Here is a 19,067-nt window from a genome sequence, read left to right on the forward strand (position 1 = left end):
TTTTTATTTAGGATGATCTTCTGGTACTACACACACCTTCTGATCCTATGTTATAAAATCAGCAAACCAATCAGCTAACAACAAGCTGATTGTCAATTTTATAGCAAAGAGCAAAAACCGGAAGATTTCAGTCTTTGGTCAGTTGATTTTCACAGCACTAGCAGAAACATAAGGAGAGGGCCCAGGGAGTTTTTGGATGTCTTATATTAGGATACAAGTGACAGTCAATAATCTTGTCCAAAAAATACTTCAATGCCCTGTCCCAGCCTATACCTCTAGAACTCTATAATTTTTCCCTCCATTAGTTTTCGGCAGTAGCTCCAGTTACATCATTGAAGTTTTACACAGGAAAACAAAATCTAAACTGTAACAGAAAACCCAACCTACAAAGAAAGGATCTGATTGGAGAGGAGGTGGTGCAGGACCGAGCTATATGGTTAAGGTTGATTAAGCACATTCACCCCACACAGTAGTGGAAAAAGATGTAGCGGAAGAGAAAGACTGACTAACCAGGATGCGTTATTTTATGTGATTTTATGTGTACATGGTAATATACAAGACAAAACTAACCTTTTTCACCAACAAAGGGCAATGACCAAGTAAAGACATCCATGAAATTTGGCAACCAATACGGATGAGGAGAACAATTAAACTGGCGAATGTTCATCACATTATTTTCATATTTCAGCACAGCAGCTGAAACAACAAAGAAACAACTAGACTTGAACATCTAAAAGTGCTTATAATATAAATGACAATCCTTCTTGACTTATCCAAACACAATGTGAATTTTCTTCTACATAAACATCAACCAGTAACTAGAAAATTTAAAAGCGATTTTTGTTTGTGCCTTTTACTTTATGAAAATATAATTTCATTCATTATCATTCCATATCACTAAGGACTGTGTAAAACTGAATGTAAAATGTAATTAATATTAAAACAGTTTAATTTTACAAAACACAAGTAGTTTGAGATTTTCTTTTTAAGGACATTTAGATACTGCTTGCTGCTGTTCACCATTGGTCCCCACTGATGCTTACTATATCAGCAATTTTGTAATCTCCATTTTCAATTAAGAAATTGAGATCACCCATTTTTCTCTGCCATTATGTACAAATAACATTGGGTAAGTAATAGACAAAAAAATGTTTTAACATTTTTGAGTGGCAAGACTTGTTGATTAAATACTTCAAAGAAATTCTATCTTAAACAAAAAAACAAAACAATGGATTACATTTGAATTTGCTGAAATCATGTACCAAAAAGTAAAAACTGCCCCCACCCCCACCCCAACAACAACAACTTTGGAACATTCAAAATTCCATGTCCACACATGATAATGACATTTCAGGGATATTCATGACAGTACGAATTCACAGAAAAAAACCCACAAATGCATCAGTTACACCTTTACCAAAGTCGGCATTTGAGGTAACTCTGGATAACAAAAGAGACACTGACTGTAACATGCATATTACAGGAGAAAGGGTGCAAATTAATGAGTAACACTCTATTCATTGGTCTGCCATCTGTAACTGATAATTTACAGCTATGGGGAATCTAAATGCTTTGCAATCCATAAGAAATGACTAACCTTTATTATTGTATACGTCCAAATAGTTAGGCGCTGAAAAAATTGTGATTAATGATGGGAAGCCTGTTGTTTGGCTTTTTCTGTACATTCTGTAACTGTAAAACAAAAAGATTGCAACACTATGTTAACAAGCAATTAAGGCAGAAGTAAAAGGATATGTTAATTTAGATTGTGAACATGTTGGAGAGAATGTATATTTATATATTGTTAACATGCAATTAAGGTACAAGTAAAAGGATCTGTGCGTTTAGATGGTTAACATTTTTTGTGAATGTACATTTGCATATAAACAACTGCTTACCCTGCATCTTGTGCTTCATGAGCTCTAATGATCGATAACAAATTATTCACTTGTAAAAACTCACAAACTGAAGCATAGCTGGGGGAAGAGAATCATTTTTTGTTATTACTTGTTAATTGTATACTTTAATAGATAAAACCAGAGAGAGACAGGCACAAGCACACACTTAAAGACTAAAAAAAAAAATGGAGTATTGGGCACTTTTACATCAAAATCTGCCAAACATTAGAAAATTATACAGGACACGTACAATAGTGTACATTTACATATAACTTCTTACAAAAACAAATCTGTAATTGCAATAAAGGCATACAACTTATAGCACTAAACAATTATAAACTTAATATACTTTGTTCCCTTAAGGATTGGTCATTATCAGCATATTTTTGTGAAAGACCAATTAATTAACAACTTGCATACGGCGGTGTAAGAATAGGAATGGAAAACAGTGCGAAAGGAATTCAGAAATCAAGAAGAAATAAATACTTCTTGAAAGACGCAGTGTGCATGTAGAATTTCTGGCCAAGTAGCATTACATGTGAAAATGATAAATAAATCAGGCTTTCCGAATTTACGTACTATGGCCATGGCATCCTGATAGTTTTGTTGCATGTATCTTGGACTTCCTGGAAATGTGGACAGTAATATGATCATTTTGCCTACAGCGTTTTACTTCAGCGTTTGCTTGCAGTGCGTCTATATTCAACATTGTATTGTTCCATGCGCAGATCTTGTTGATTTAATCTGATATAGTTGAGACGCGCGCCCTCTTTTTTAACATCTGCATCTACAACGTACTGTTGGAATAGTTTGCCGCTGGAGTGCAAAATACTAAATGTATTCCTCATTGCTAATCTATACGCGTAAAATTCTCATTGAGTAAGCCTTATTCGCTTGGTGGTTCTTTTATCGGGAACATGTTGCAAATCTTTGTGCCAGCCAATGTCTCCATAAGGGAATAAAAGTGGGTAAACCATAGGATCACAATTCATATTGAGCGTGGAAATCTGTTTACAGGAGTTGCGTATAGGATAGATGCAAATGTCCCTTTTGGCAGGCGTTTCGCCATCTTCTCCGACAAAAATTGCTGCAACATCAGTGTGACATGTCGGGACATTGTATCGTCGTAAATCCTGCCTAGGGTTTTCCTTGAAAACCATTCGTACAGATGCTGTTGGATTGGACTGAGCGATTTCATGCATGTGTTTGTTTGATTTAGCGAAGGGGTTGAAGTTTCTGAGCATGGAATCTAGCTGGAGAAGTACATTTTCGCTGCATGCAGAGTTTGCTTTATTTTGTAAGCGTACTTCAGTAGCTTGCGCTGTGTCAAAAACATACAACTGTCCATATCCTGGAGAGGTAGAAGTGTTAGCGTATAGTGGAGAGATTTGGTGATAAATTTGGCTGTGTATTTTAAAACAGTATGGTCCGTGGTCAGGAGGTTGAGCTATCTATGCACCCATGGAAGCAAATGCTAGAGAAGAGTTGTATTCTCAAATGTGTTCACGATAATTTTTAGCTTCTGATGTCTGCTGTGTAAGAAGCTGTTGTAAAGACACAGGTGGCTCCTGCAAAAGTGGTAAAGCTGCTTCACCGTTGTGGCAGCACCTCGAGTACTTGTTGGATGTATTACGCTCAGCAGGCCAGTATAGTGCATGATATGGAAGACGGCGAATAGGAATTGAGAAATGCCGTGTCGGCTGCGTTTGGGTGGGACCGGTTTTAAAGTGGAAGCAGGACGAACCAGAAGAGAAATATATGCAAGAGATTATTTTTTTAAATTATTTTAAAATAGACAAATTTTATGTAATAAAAGGGGGGTGTTTAACACATGCTTTCCATCTCTGCCAAAGGGAATAGCTGTTTTGTCATCTGGCACAATTATGGCTATCGATCAAGGAAACACAACAAGTATTCACAAATTCCTACTTCTGAAAAAAAAGACTGCTACTTTCCTGTTGCCTGCCATCATGGATTATTAGATACACTTGTAAAAGTCTTTCCTCTTACAAGAGGATCCTTAATCCTCCCTTCCTTCCACAGATAAACCTGCGTTGCTGAATGTGACTTTGTCATTTCTCTGTACTTCTTCCTCTAGGTATGTTTCTCCTTCCCCCTCTATACTGTGTCAAAGTGACCCAGATACCTTCTCTAAGAGAAATATAAACCCTCAATATAAATCGAACTGCTAAAAACAAACCTATCTCCTTAAAACTGAAAAGTATTAACAAGATAATTCAATGTGTTAGATTAATTAGCCAACTGGACTGAGAAAATTTTTACATTCTTGAATTTTGACACATCTTTAGGGAAATGTATGCTTATTTAAAACTGTCATGTAATGGGTCATCTTACAAAACAGTGCTTACTACAGCTTGCAGGATGATTAAGCGCCAGATTCTTTACTGTATTACTATCCAAGTTTCTTGTTAGCTTCTAAAATCTAACACATAATAATACAGAAAATGGCTTAACAAAATGAAGTATAAAATCTTAGTTATTAATACTTAAAAATATAGTAAACATTGTAATAGTATCTAATACATATTTTGCTATCTTTAGCATGTTAGTTTTTAGACTAAAATATATAATGTGCATATTACCATCTAAAACTATTCAATGTCATGTGGAATGCCCAAAGGTGTATCCCTGGACTTCTCCCATTTCAGGTTATCCTTACATCAGATAATGCAGAATAATACTTTTTTTTTTTTTTTTTTACCACAAACATGCACGTGACACTCATGACTATGGTCCTGTATGTTCATTTAAAAAGTGCATTGAACAAATTAGTAATTGAATGTGTTATAATTTTCTTCCATTAAATAATAAAAATAATTGCTTTTGGAGTTAAAAAAAAAAGAAAGACTAATAACTTATACTCACCTTAACTCACATTCCTTGAAGATAAAATACCAAGTCAAAAACTCTGGTCTAATTATTAATTCAGAACCAAGTTTCAATAATCATATCAAAATGATTATATGGCCAGCACACTTCATCATCTTAAAAATATAGTCAGAACTGGAGGAATTATGTCCAAATCAGATTTAGAAAAACATTCAAGCCTTTACTGGAAGTAGGACTGACTACTTTAACAGCCTTTTTTCTGGTCTTTCTATAAAAGCTCTTAGACAAAAGCTTATTCAGAGAATCACTAAAACTAGAAAAGCTGAACAAATTACAGCTTTTCTAAGATCTCTGTACTGGCTTCCTGCAATGCAGATAATTGATTTTAAAATAACTGTACCCATTTACAAATAATTAAAAGGTTTAGGGTCTAAATGTATCACAGATTTACTGTACTCTTGCACTACAAACCTACCAGACCTCTGGTCTTCTGGAATAGGCCTACTTGTTGTTCCCAGGAACAAAACAGAACATGTTGAAGCTGCTTTTCTCTATTATGCTATTATTAGCGGAACAAACTTCCAGATGATAAGAGACTTGCCCTACAACCATTACTCTTAAGACAGATAAAAAACACATCTGTTTGCCATAGCTTTTAAATGAATTTTTGTTAATACATATTTTTTTTTCTTTTCCTGACCCCTTGTTTATTTTTAATACTCTTAACATTTTTATAAAGCACTTTAAACAACATTTTATATGAAATGTGCTATGTAAATAACTTAGCTTTGTCTTTCATACAGTTAGTGCAGCCTACAAAGAAAAAAGACCAACCTTATAAAAGGAACATATAAATGTTTAGGTTTATTAATACAATTTTGCATTTTATTAATTTTATTTGAAAACCCTAAGGGCTTCAGAGATTCTAGAGATCTCACAGCTCTTAAACAACAAGTGAGAATACGTTTTTGGTTTACCTGCATGGTAAAATTCAAAGGCAAAAAACAAGACTTAAGAAGGAAGTTAAATCTTACATTACCTATAAAAATAGGAACATCCTCGTACTGTATTATGACTAAAGTATTCTTCTGATTTTTCACTTCCAAAGTCTTCAGAAGGGTCTGACCATAGAAGATCACACATTGCCCCAAAGGCTGGTGGCTCTTTAAATCTATCTAACTGTCCCAAAATATAGAAAAAAATATATTATCACTAAATAGAGCTATCATAATCAAATATGTTTGAAATTTATATATCAATGTGTAATACAGATAATGTAACTATCCACAGATCTAAATATAATTAACAATTAAAAATTACACATTTAAAATTTGTCCATGTAGCATTACGTTACTTTGTGTAGCACTATGCAACATAAGACTTTTTAGATTACTTTATCATATTTGTTCATCACTTTTAGTATCAGTCTATTTATGTTTTAGGTTGGATCACCTCGAATGTCATTGGCTTTATATGCATACTGAAAAATCTGGGCTTCTCTGCATAGTTTCCCTTTTAACTGAAGGAGCTGACTGGTGTTTGGCTCTCTAACCTCTACACTTCATTAGACAAGAATCGTTGCATGACCTGATGCAATTAAAATGAAAGCAGAGAAGTATCCACCTCCGTATATGTGTCTTGTTTTGTCTTTTGTATACAGTGGAGCAACAGGAATTGGGGAAGGCAAAGTTGCTTGCGATTGCTCAAACATTGCTACACTGTGTGTCCAAGGGCTAGAATAAATCTTGCAAAAGCAAGGCTCTGATGTATATCAACCAGGGAAATGATTCTGTGTGTTGCATAAACAGAGAAAATTAATGTATTAAATGTCAATAATTATTATCACTTAGAATAGTTGTTAGTGTGCACAAAACCTCTGCAGTTTTGTTAATAAACAGAGAACAAAGGTTTAACTCAGAGTATTAAAAACTAATACTAAAGTGAAGTACCAAAAGTAGATGAAAACTACAAGTCTAAAAAAGTTACATTTGGTGGATATTGCTGTTGATCACAGATGATATTAGACTTGGAACTTGTGCAGCCCAATAACCAATACAAGCTCCAGGTTAATTAACCTCAGAAATATCACATGATGCTTTGCATCACCTTTTTGTTTTTAAAAAACATTCTTACATATTTTACATGGCAAGGTATGTTACAGATCAAGCCAAATTTGGTCAATCAAGAAGTGTAAGAGCACCACAACTAAATTTGGAGAATGACTGAAAATTTGCTTTCCTGCTTCTTTGCTTTCTGAACTGCAATAGTCTGAAAATGAATTTTACAATTCAGCATAAAAGGCGAGAGTGAGATTTTCTGAGATCCAGACAACCCCACAACTGTGCTGTGCGCCGAAACTCTGTTAACACAGACAGGGATTGCTTATCCACCACCGGTGCAACTGCAAGTTTGCAGACTCACCACATTACTCGTCTATCGCCCGATGGGTGATGTAGGGAACATTTAAAACTGGCCGCTCTACTTTCTGTCTTCTGTCCAAGAATGGCTATCTGTTCTTTTAATCTGAGGAATAGAGCTACTACGGGATGATGTTAGCGTCACCATTTGCTTGCTGTGTTTGTCTGCGCTGAAGTGACAGCTCCCATTTGAAAATGTTTTCGATTTTTCCTCTCTTTACAACAATAATGTTGACTTTTTTGAAAACCTAGACTCACATCCTCCTCTCTTGGGCAAGTCTGTGACCCACACATCATTACATATATATAGTATATGTATAGACACACAGTTTTTATATTTCTAGTGAAATAACCAACATTTTAATTTTACACTGAAGATTCACCTCAAAAGGGACAATTCATAGAAGTATCCAGACACTCATTATTACTTGCATTTATACTGCAGTAGATCAGAGGTACTCAACTCTAGTCCTATTCGTTTGCAGTGGCTGCAGTTTTTTGCTTTTCCCAAATTTTCAATTAGAACCCATTTATTTACTACTAAAGCAGTATGTTTTTTGGCCTTAGTTTTAGTTAATACATTCGTTATAATTCAGAACCCTTAATTGTGTATTTCAGTTTTAAAGAGCTGCATTGAGGTTTTGTTTCCTGTTGTCTTAATCAGCCATTAGTTAATAATGAGGTGCAAATGACAAACCCAGCTCACTAGCTAACATGCTTCCATTTAAACCGGTGTATGTGGATCATGAAGTAATATTTGATGTTTTGAAATAAATTAGAAAGAAGGGAAGGATCAAAAGAAATACAAATCTGTTCTGGCCCATAAAACATATAGATAATGTTCTCAGAAAATGAAAAATCTACAATGTGATAAAGATTTATCTTGGGAGAGTGAAAGCATGAAGAAGCCATATAAATAAATAAATACTAACTTTCATTATTTGCTAGGCCTGGCTTCTAATTACAAAAATGGTTGGAGTGAAAACCTGCAGCCGCTACTGACCCCATTAACCAAAGATGAGTAACCCTGCCCTAGATTACAAGAACTCAGCAGCCCCTGCAGATTTATTTTTTTCTCCAGCCGTCTGGAGTTTTTTCTGTCCTCCCTGGCCATCAGACCTTACTCTTCTTCTATGTTAACTAATGTTGTCTTATTTTAATTTCTTACTTTGTCTTTTATGTTTCTTTTCTTCATTATGTAAAGCACTTTGAGCTACTTTTTTGTATGAAAATGTGCTATATAAATAAATGTTGTTGTTGTAAAATCTTTATTCCTGTAGATGTAAACATACAAGCTATGAAATAATTTTTTGAAATATGAAACATTTTTAAATGAAAAATTATTCCATTTTACTCTTCAATATTTAAGTATAATATTTTAAAAATTATAAATGAATTAAAATATTATGCAATATTAATTAAATTTGACTCATGAATACCAATGGTCAGTCCATCTATATAAAAAATAGTAATGGAACTACATATAGTGGCAATCAACACCCTTTTTGAAATTTACCCTTTTGTTCATAAAAATATCACGGACAGTCTATAACTAATACTCAATAAAAGAACATTTCACTTTGATTACAGCATTTAAATAATCATGGATAAGCCTTATGGTTAAGCACAAAATGATGCTGCAGTTTTATCCCACTCTTCTTTCGGCAGAGTAGTTCAAATTCAGTCAAACTGAGGGAGGTTTTCTGTGTATAGCACTCAATGAGAAACAATGGAATTTATTTTTGTGATCAAACTTATATTTGCATATTTTAATAAAGGAAAAGGAAATAATAACCTGAAATGGTTAAATAAAATTAGATTAAAAAAAGTAAGCAGAAAAATGCCAGAAATTAAAAAAAAAAAAAGACATTACTACTTATCTTTGTACCATTTCAGGTTATTTACTGGATATGAACTACTTTTGTCCTGGAGTACAAAAGAAACAACATGTGGGGACTGGCAAGATCGGGGGAAAAAAAAAACATGCAGTGTTATGTGAATATGAATAATATGAATAATGTTGCATCCGTGCCACAATGTTTTCCGAAATGTACTATACCGGTCATAAAATGAATAATTCCAAATATCATATATACCTATGTCTCTGTTTTGTTTTTGTTTTTTTGACATCATAGACCATAAGGTGCATACTAATTCAGCGTGAGCAGGAACACTCAATAAAACTGAATAAAAAAAAAATCAAGTGACTGTGAGATACGAAGAAGGCAGATTCACTAGCTTTTGTGTGTCAGCTTTTATCCCTCCAGATCAGAGAATGTCCAGTTCCATTGCCTCAAAACACCACTCACATCTACAGTTACTCCCAGTTTGAAATAACAACTAACAGCGTCAGATCCCTAGGGCGGTAGTATGTATCACGATTGTGACTAAGAGAATAAAAGTGGGGAAAAAAACAAACAAAAAAAACGGTAACTTTCACAAGTCCTATAAATGTACACAGTCTGTTACAGATGCAAACCAAATGTATGTGTGTACTGTATAATATTAACAATAAGAGCAGCTCACTACTGAAAACGGCAAATACAGGAGGCAGACGAGATCGAACCGGGGACTCTTGATTACAAGTCAGCAAATCTTACCGCTACGCTACGGAAGCTGTTGTATCGTCCTTGAACCTTTAGTGAAAGTGTTTATTTGATCTTTGGACTTCAGGCTTCACACATTATATAGTTTATGCCAACATTTTGCCATTTACTACTAAAATATGACAAACATTTCTGTTTTAACATTGTGTTTACACAGATTATTATAGAACCGGAACACACATGAAATGCATGTGTTCCAAATAACAATCTATTACAGTAATCCCTCCTCGATCGCGGGGGTTGCGTTCCAGAGCCCCCCGCGATAGGTGAAAATCCGTGAAGTAGAAACCATATGTTTGGTTATTTTTATATTGTCATGCTTGGGTCACAGATTTGCACAGAAACACAGGAGGCTGTAGAGAGACAGGAACTTTATTCAAACATTGCAAACAAACATTCTTCTCTTTTTCAAAAGTTTAAACGTGCCCCAAGACAAGACAGAGATGACAGTTCTGTCTCACAATTAAAAGAATGCAAAAATATCTTCCTCTTCAAAGGAGTGCGCGTCAGGAGCAGAGAATGTCAGAGAAAGAGAGAGAGAAAAAAGCAAACAATCAAAAATCAATAGGGCTGTTTGGCTTTTAAGTATGCGAAGCACTGCCGGACAAAGCAGCTGCAAGGAAGAGAGCAATGTGAAGGTAGTCTTTCAGCATTTTTTAGAGGAGCGCCTGTATCCTCTAGGCCAGTGTGCGAACAGCCCCTCTGCTCACACCCCCTCCGTCAGGAGCAGAGAATGTCAGAGTGAGAGAGACAGAGAGAAGCAAACAATCAAAAATCAATACGTGCTGTTTGATCTTTTAAGTATGTGATGCACCGTGCGGGAAGCATATAGCTTAACAAAGCAGCCACAAGTAAGCCCAGCAAGGAAGGGAGTAATGTGAAGATAGTCTTTCAGCGTTTTTTGAGGGGCGGCCGTATCCTCTAGGGGTGCGAACAGCCCCCATGCTCACAATATATTTGAGGAGTTTTATTTAATACGTAATACGCGCTCTGGTTGGGTAGCTTCTCAGCCATCTGCCAATAGTGTCCCTTGTATGAAATCAACTGGGCAAACCAACTGAGGAAGCATGTACCAGAAATTAAAAGACCCATTGTCCACTGAAAACTATGAACCAGCGAAAAATCCGCGATATATATTTAAATATGCTTACATATAAAATCCGCAATAGAGTGAAGCCGCGAAAGTCGAAGCGCGATATAGCGAGGGATTACTGTATTTCCACTCTAAAACTCCAGCACTTAACTCCCAGATAATCAAGGCATGAGCTGGGAGAAGTCTGTGCATGGTCTGCGGCGGTAGGGGATGGAATAGCAGGCTGCTTGCTGCTTGTCTTAATCGGCACATTTACAGGACAAAAGATGCTGAGGGAGAAGTGCTAACGGATTTAAGGTGGACCGGATCTACGAGTTTTTTCGTAGGCTCTGGTAATTCTAGTGTTAAATACACTGTCATATTTCTGATTTTCCTTTTATTATAGTTATTCTCTATTGTCATTATAAAGGAAACCGGCTTTTGTTTGCTAAGATGGATGCTAAACAGTTCTATGATAAGACAGCAGTAAGTGAAGGATCATGAGTTCAAGATCACAAAGATATTTTTTGGGTGCTGAAGAAATTAAAAAGTAGAGCATTAGAAAAAGAAAAACAAACAACTGTCTTAAACTTCATTTTGCAGGGGTGTGGTGATGAGCATTGAGGGATCAAGAATCAAAAGAATGCACATTTTATTAATAATGGTAATTATTCAAAATTATGAAAGGCCTAAATAGGGAAGTAATGTGCAAAAACAGATTTGTAAAATACAGCAATATTGCATAGTATGTCTGAAGTAACAGGATGCCAAAATGAATGTGACTTAAAACAAATAATTGTTTTGCATTTGAACATCAGCTTTTGCCTATGAAAGACTTAACAATACATTGGAATTATATTCATATCACTACATTTGATCTGACAAGCCCAATCCACCTTATTCCATTGTATACACAATGTCTTTTAATTTCTCTCCATTTCCTAATCTGCACTTTTTAAGAAAAAAATCCTATGGAATTATATTTCCTAAAAATAAGCTTAAAAATAGTTGGGTAAAAGACTTAACTGAAAGTAAGAAAATTTGTTTTTTTCTTGAATTCACAATTTACATCAAATATGGAGGAACTGTTCTAGCCAAAGCAAAAAATACTATTATTAGTACTTGGTTGCAAAAAATCAAAATGGATGCATTATTCCTAACCCAGTTACTGTCTCCATGATTTTCAGAAACTACACCTGTAGCAAATTAGGTATTTGTGTTCTCCAGGTTCCTTCCAAATTTGTCATGCATTCTAGATTTACCAACAACATTAAATTGCTAGTGTATGGGTAAGCGTAGATTTGTGCACGTATACACCTTATAAAACGTCAGTGAAGAAAAAAGCAGGTTTAGAGAAGGAATGGATAGAGAAAAATAATATTATGTGAAATGTAAGCATAGAATAACTATATAAGATTACGTAATGTAACTTTGCCAACATAAAAATATCAAAAGGGATAACTGCACTGCACACTGAACACCACTACTGATAAGAAATAACTATACTTGAAATACAATTACACATCCAATAATGTACACAGAATGCTAGTATTTGTATTTTACTCCTACAATTTCAGCTATATATTTGTGCTTTATTCTGAAAATAATTTTAATTATAATATTTAAAAAATCCTGTTCAGCTGTGTTAGTATCCCGTAAGTAAGTATACTAACATTTTAGACAAAATTAAATATAAACATTTAAAAATTCACTAGCATGAATACTTCAAATTCTGAACGGAACCAAAGTGTATATAGGAAGCATCATATGTAGAAGATGGTTTTTCTGCTCAATTTCCTTTTGATTATAATTATTTATATAGCATTTCACTCTGAGAAGGAATGAATAAACATAATTCTTATCATACTTACTTTTCTAATATCGTCTAGAGTTTGAATTTCTGGTGAAAGGCCACCATGCACACAAAGAAACTGCTGATTTAAAAGTGCAGCAAGTGGAAGGCAGTCAAAGGCATCCATGCATGCATCATAAACTCGCTCAGAATACTTGATTTTACCTAGAAAGAAATATAAACAAAAGGTGTGGAGGTTAGAACAAGTGTGAAGGCTTTAAAAGAACAGGAGCAAAACAAACTGTGGGCAATGGGTCACTGGCTAATAAAATGTAAAATAGCCACTCAGAATCAAAGACTTTTTAGACTGATGTTGTATGCTACAAAATAAAAGCTAGCAGTCCATAATATTACATCATGCAGTGTTATAGGTAGCTGCCAATATAAGAACATCCTATTCATATCATTTTGAACTTCACGCTTACTCTAAAAAGAATTCCTGGGGAAAAAAAAGCTGGAATGAAATAACATTAGAACATCAGAACAGACCATACAGCTTAAGAAATCTTTCAGGAATTCAAATGTTTTTAATCTTTTCTGATAAAGCACAATTAGTTTAGCTAACACAGTAGAGAAAATTGGACAATCACTGTTACTGATTGTGCAATGAAAATGCTACCAATTACAAATCCCAACAAGATCAGCATGTACTTACATTCTTGCTTAAAAGTGAAATATTCAGTAAGGTGCCGGCATTCATGATTGCCTCTTAGTAGGTACAGTGTGGTTGGATATAAAATCTTCAGGACCCATAGGTATAGCACACACTTTATATATATATATATATATATAAAAAAAACAAAAAAAAAAAACAATTATATTTCAGTAAATAAAAAAATTTTGATGAGAACATGCCCTTAGGCCTAACAGTTTTTGTAGCTTCTATTCAGCTGAAGTTTAACAAGTAGTGCCAGGTTAAGATTGAAATTTCTATTAAGTGATGCATTCAGTTCTACTGTAGGCCAACTCATTCTGATGTTATATATCATACAATCTCCACCATCTTGTAAAATTTACCCACCTTAATAGAACCATGTTGACAACCTAGAGGTAATTATATTGCCATGTACACAGATACCTTAACTGGTACACAGGCATGTTTTTCTAGACAATACTAGCCATGATGAATTAATTTGCTCCCTTTTTAAAAGGTTTTTGCGCACATGTGCCATTGTGAATATATCTCAGTTATTAAATCACAAATGTAATTTTTAACACCTGCTTGGGAATTTTGCTCTTGCCAGCTTGTTTCCATAAAACTTAGTTTTAATGATAAAAATAATTTGCACAATGATGCAATTTCCTGGGGGGGGGGGGGGGAAAACTACAGTCGCACAACTTTTGTTTGACAGTTAAAATAAAAAATAAAAAAAACAGATGACTGCCGTTACGTTAATCAGCACTTACCCCCCATTCCAGAATTAACCCCAGCCTTTAACCCTATATTAGCTACCACTTTCGATCCTCAATTTCATATCACAAATTATGTTCCTTTGGGTTCCATGATTTTTCAACATTATACTAATAAGGATGACAAAAAAAAATGGGCAGAATAAACAGAAAACTGATTAATATTAACCAGTTTCTAATAATGACGTCTTACCTAACCACCACAGCTAATACACACCAAAGACAATGGCTACAAAATGAATCAACAGCACACGATTCACTATGTTAAACTTGGTATAAGCCAAACGTATGGGCAGGACAGTGTATCAGAAACTTCTGGGAGACTGTAGCCAAGAACCATTTCACTGACAGCCACCGATTACAACTTTTCAGAATGTCAAGTTTAACACATTAAATGCTGCGTATTTGCACAGGACTTTGTGCCACAGGTGAATAGTGTGTTTGATGTATATATGTGTATTCTTCTCTCAACTGAAGGCTACCAAGTTTAACTGTAAATGATGACCACCTATAGTTCTTCACATGATTGCTAATAAAAAGTGTTTAGCCTGAGAAATTTGTGTTGGCACCCCGGTAGTGTGCAAGATATGGCCATATTCTCTGCATCAGAACTATATATGTACAGTATGTAGAACAATTTCAAGATCCATAACTAGACAGGCCATGCACACACTAAATTACTAGTTACTTTTTATGATTGCCCAAGAGGAAATATGGTTCTTTTATTCTTTGACAGTGATATTACAGAAAGTTGTAGTTATTATGATTTTGGCATGCTATGTGTTTTGTTGTAGGAGAGGCAATTAATGAAAATCTTATCACAGGACATCAAATTTATGTGTAAATATTTTTTTCCCTTTAAAAATATTTTCAGTACAGTTTTTCCCAAAGTATCGACAAACAGAATGGGAAAAATGTTTAACTGATATTTGTAAAATATTACTGACAATTACATTTACCAAAGTCTACATCAATAATTATTTCAAAGTTTTAGAACATTTTTCATACTAAATGTCTTGAAAGGAAACTTGCTGCCATACAGAAGCCATACCACATACAGCCAGCATCCATATTACATGCACTTCTACCTGAAGCTAAGCATGTTTGGGCCCAGATAGTACTTGCATGGGAGACTATCTAGGAAAGTTTGGGTTGTTGCTGGAAGAGGATTTGGTGAAGCCAGCTGGGGGCACTTACCCTGAGGTCTGAATGGGGTTACCAATGCCCCAGTGTAGTGATGGGGACACTGGGCTGTAAAAAAAAAAAAAAAAAAGTGCCATCCCTTGGATGATTTCTGACTGTTTGTGGTCATAAAAAGTCCCTTAGCATCCTTTGTAAAGAGTAGGGTGTTATCTCGATGTCCTGGCTAAACTGTACACCACAGTCTGGTCTTTCTGGCCCCCTAATCATATGCCTGTCCCTAACAGGTTAACTATCTCTCTTACCCCTTCACCACCTAACAGCTAATTTGTGGCGAATGGCTGCCATCACATCATCCAGGTGGATGCTACACATTGGTAGTGGCTGAAGTGGTTTCCCACTCTCTATGTAATGATCTTTGAGTGCTGAGAAAATCACTATATAAATGTAATGGTTGTCAAATTCTGCTACTGTTATATCACTACGGCATATAAGCATATATACACTAACTCCGAGATCGTATTATGGTATGCCTCATTTTCAAATTCTGTATAAGAGCCATTTGCCAGTTACTTAGGTCATGTTAAGTTGATAAAGTATTTTCTTAGTTATGTTAAATTTTGCCTATAAATTAGTGCATAGTATATGGGAGGTTTTAATAACCCTCACAAGCTGAATTGAAATGGAATATTTTATTTCTTATTGCTCCAATTACAGATTATTCTCAGTTAATGACCTGCCTTGCCTTGAGTAAGGCATGGAAGGAACCGTGTCTTAACGTGCTCAGTTGTATGTGCAGAGCCGTATGTTTAGAACATACTGAATGTGAAGTAGAGCATAGAGAGATAACTAATCCTTAAGTATATAAACAATTGAAGTTTAACAAGAAGAAACATTTTTCCTTTTTTTGCCTTTTATTCTAAATGTATAACAACTTTTTTGTATTCTTGTGTGGACTGTTTGCTTTGAATTTTCACTAAACTCTTATAAAATGAACCCTTTTGGGCCAAGAGATTTCTTTTGGTATGCGTTTGGCTCATGCTTGATCCTGCCTTATTTACCAGCAGCTACATACCGTACAAAGAAACGTAAAGCTTGCAAACCTGTTACAAAACGTTAAGGCAGTGAAACAATGCAGATACGTTTAATAGTGTTCACACATATTAAAATTTTCAGTCAAAATTAACATTGTTTAAAAATGACTACAATAATACATTTCCCAAAGACATCCATTGTGTGTTTTCTGAGAGAATACAGACCTGTGGCCTTGATATCTGTCATAATTAAATTATGGTCTATAGCAAGTCAATTGCAGAGACTTGCCTCACTGTTATATGGACCCCATCCATGAAAGATATTGCTAAGTGTTTTTTTTTCCCCCAAGGTCCTTACAGTTCTAAAAACAATCACCAGATGGTGCATTGCTGTCAGTGAAAACCTAGTACAGGGGTCCTTGGGTTACAACACAGTTCCGTTCCTGCAACAGTGATGTAACCCGAATTTTGGTGTAAGACGAAACACACCCTAGCCTAAGTCACTAAACTATCCTAACACATTTGCAAAATCATTATCTAGAACATAAAAACACAACTAAACCACAGATAAAGGAAAAGGACATAAATATACTGTACACTATACTGTAGTAACAGAAAAAATAAGTGTAAAAAAAAAAAAATCCTTATCTTTATTCCTTTACACGTCTCAAATTTTTTTTTTTTAAAGTTTTTATGGGAGTGAGCATTGTAAACTCGAAACGTTGTATGTCAAGACGTTGTAACCTAAGGACCCCCTGTAGTGTAACCTGTAAACGCTTACAGACTCTTGCCATTGTTGTTTTTAAGTGCCTGTTCCTCTATTCTGTGGAGGTTTATTTCCACCACTAATAACTGCATTATTTCATAATTATGATTTAGTTATTTTGCAAGCATACTTCATTATTTCATAAATATAGTACTCTTTTGAACTGCCAACACTGAGCACATGTCCTTTTTTCTTGTAGGTACAAGATGGAAGAGATTCAGCAAAGATACCACAGTTAATGCAGAAACAAAAAATAATATCTAAATTATCTGTTTAGTTTTATAGATGTTTTAATGCAAGGTCTAGCTTGGTTAATTTCTAGCTTGGTTAAAGTGTTTTGTATTTGCCTGGTCTAATTACTTTAATATAGCAACTTGGATGCAAATTAATAGCAACTGGAGAATATAGGAGAGAAAAACAAAATTTGCAGAACCCACATATAGGTAGAACTGAACTATGCATATGTAAAAATACACAGCTTGAAATAGACCACATTTCAAACTTAAGAGAAAAGCAAAGAAAAAGAAACATGATGTTCCCTTGCACATAACTGGTATAACAAAGTCTGTCAATCTTTGGCCAAGGTAAGCACCTAGAACTGTTTACTGTAAATATTCCAGCAAGTCCTTTATCAAAGTGGGCCAGGCAAGCAACAACCGTGTGAATGTTAGTCATTACTTAAACTTTCATCTCAAGGTAAGAAGTAAGCATATCCCAAATACACTGGCAGGGCCCGTGGAATAAACTCTGTGGTATGTGCTGCAAAAGAAACGTACGTATGAATGAAAATAATGCTCTCCAATCTGCTTAATTCAGTTTATGATCCAAGGGTCGAACCTATCAGGGCACTACTCCCGAAGGGACAATGCGGACTGTAAACCTCAAAACCTTCAAGTGAACATACAGCCATTCCAATGTTATCAATCAAAAACATGGCACTACTGTATGCTCACTGGAAGATAAAAGTTCATATGTCACAACTGCGTTCATAATTACTTTAGCTGCAAATTTTGAAGTAATAACATATTAGAGGTTGAAGGCGCTGGTGCCCCACCTCCCTTTTCAGGATGTTGTAGCCTTATACAAATGCTTGAGAAGACAAATTGCTAACTGCACTTTTTTCCTGCATATGCTAAACAATATTTTGTTTATATCTCACCGAAAGATTCATATGCCCATGCATTAGAGGCACACCACTTCTGTTTTTTTAATCCACATTCATATTTCCAAAATACTGCTACGAAATAAAAAAGCTAAAGAACTCCAGCTTTCGTGTAGCATAAGCTTAGATGCTGTCTCTTATTTAATGGACTATCATTCCTCCTTAGTTTAAATCTGGAAAAGTACCAAATAACTGAAAGTACTTCCAGGATCCCTGAAAAGGATAAAGCTTGATCAGTCATCAGTCAGATAAATAGTACAGTAATCCCTCCTCCATCGCGGGGGTTGCGTTCCAGAGCCACCCGCGAAATAAGAAAATCCGCAAAGTAGAAACCATATGTTTATATGGTTATTTTTATATTGTCATGCTTGGGTCACAGATTTGCGCAGAAACACAGGAGGTTGTAGAGAGACAGGAACGTTATTCAAACACTGCAAACAAACATTTGTCTCTTTTTCAAAAGTTTAAACTGTGCTCCATGACAAGACAGAGATGACAGTTCTGTCTCACAATTAAAAGAATGCAAACACATCTTCCTTTTCAAAGGAGTGCACGTCAGGAGAGAGAGAGAGAGAGAGAGAGAGAGAGAGAGAGAGAGAGAGAGAGAGAGAGAGAGAGAAAAACAAACTGAAAAATCAATACGTGCCCTTTGAGCTTTTAAGTATGCGAAGCACCGTGCAGCATGTCGCTTCACGAAGCAGCTGCACACAGAAGTTAGCAACGTGAAGATAATCTTTCAGCATTTTTAGACAAGTGTCCGTATCGTCTAGGTGTGCGAACAGCCCCCCTGCTCACACCCCCTACGTCAGGATCAGAGAAAGTCAGCGCAAGAGAGAGAGAAAAGTACGTTGGGTAGCTTC

General features: G+C 35.3%; 1 protein-coding gene across 12 annotated transcripts in view; it reads right to left on the reverse strand.

The window, feature by feature from the left end:
- LOC114647309 (serine/threonine-protein phosphatase 2B catalytic subunit beta isoform) overlaps positions 1-19,067 on the reverse strand; it is a 112,362-nt gene that overhangs the window by 36,282 nt on the left and 57,013 nt on the right. For all 12 annotated transcript variants that reach the window (XR_007934187.1, XR_007934188.1, XR_007934189.1 and 9 more), the window contains 6 exons: positions 13,351-13,462; positions 12,715-12,860; positions 5,788-5,927; positions 1,899-1,976; positions 1,598-1,692; positions 571-696 (listed from right to left, as the gene is read on the reverse strand). Coding sequence is in view for 9 of the 12 variants with exons in the window: in XM_028795994.2 (XP_028651827.1) it covers positions 571-696; positions 1,598-1,692; positions 1,899-1,976; positions 5,788-5,927; positions 12,715-12,860; positions 13,351-13,462 (697 nt within the window). In the remaining 3 variants the exon portion in view is untranslated. The remainder of the gene's footprint in view (positions 1-570; positions 697-1,597; positions 1,693-1,898; positions 1,977-5,787; positions 5,928-12,714; positions 12,861-13,350; positions 13,463-19,067) is intronic.

This window comes from Erpetoichthys calabaricus, chromosome 2, assembly GCF_900747795.2.
Source record: "Erpetoichthys calabaricus chromosome 2, fErpCal1.3, whole genome shotgun sequence".
Lineage (NCBI taxonomy): Eukaryota > Metazoa > Chordata > Cladistia > Polypteriformes > Polypteridae > Erpetoichthys > Erpetoichthys calabaricus.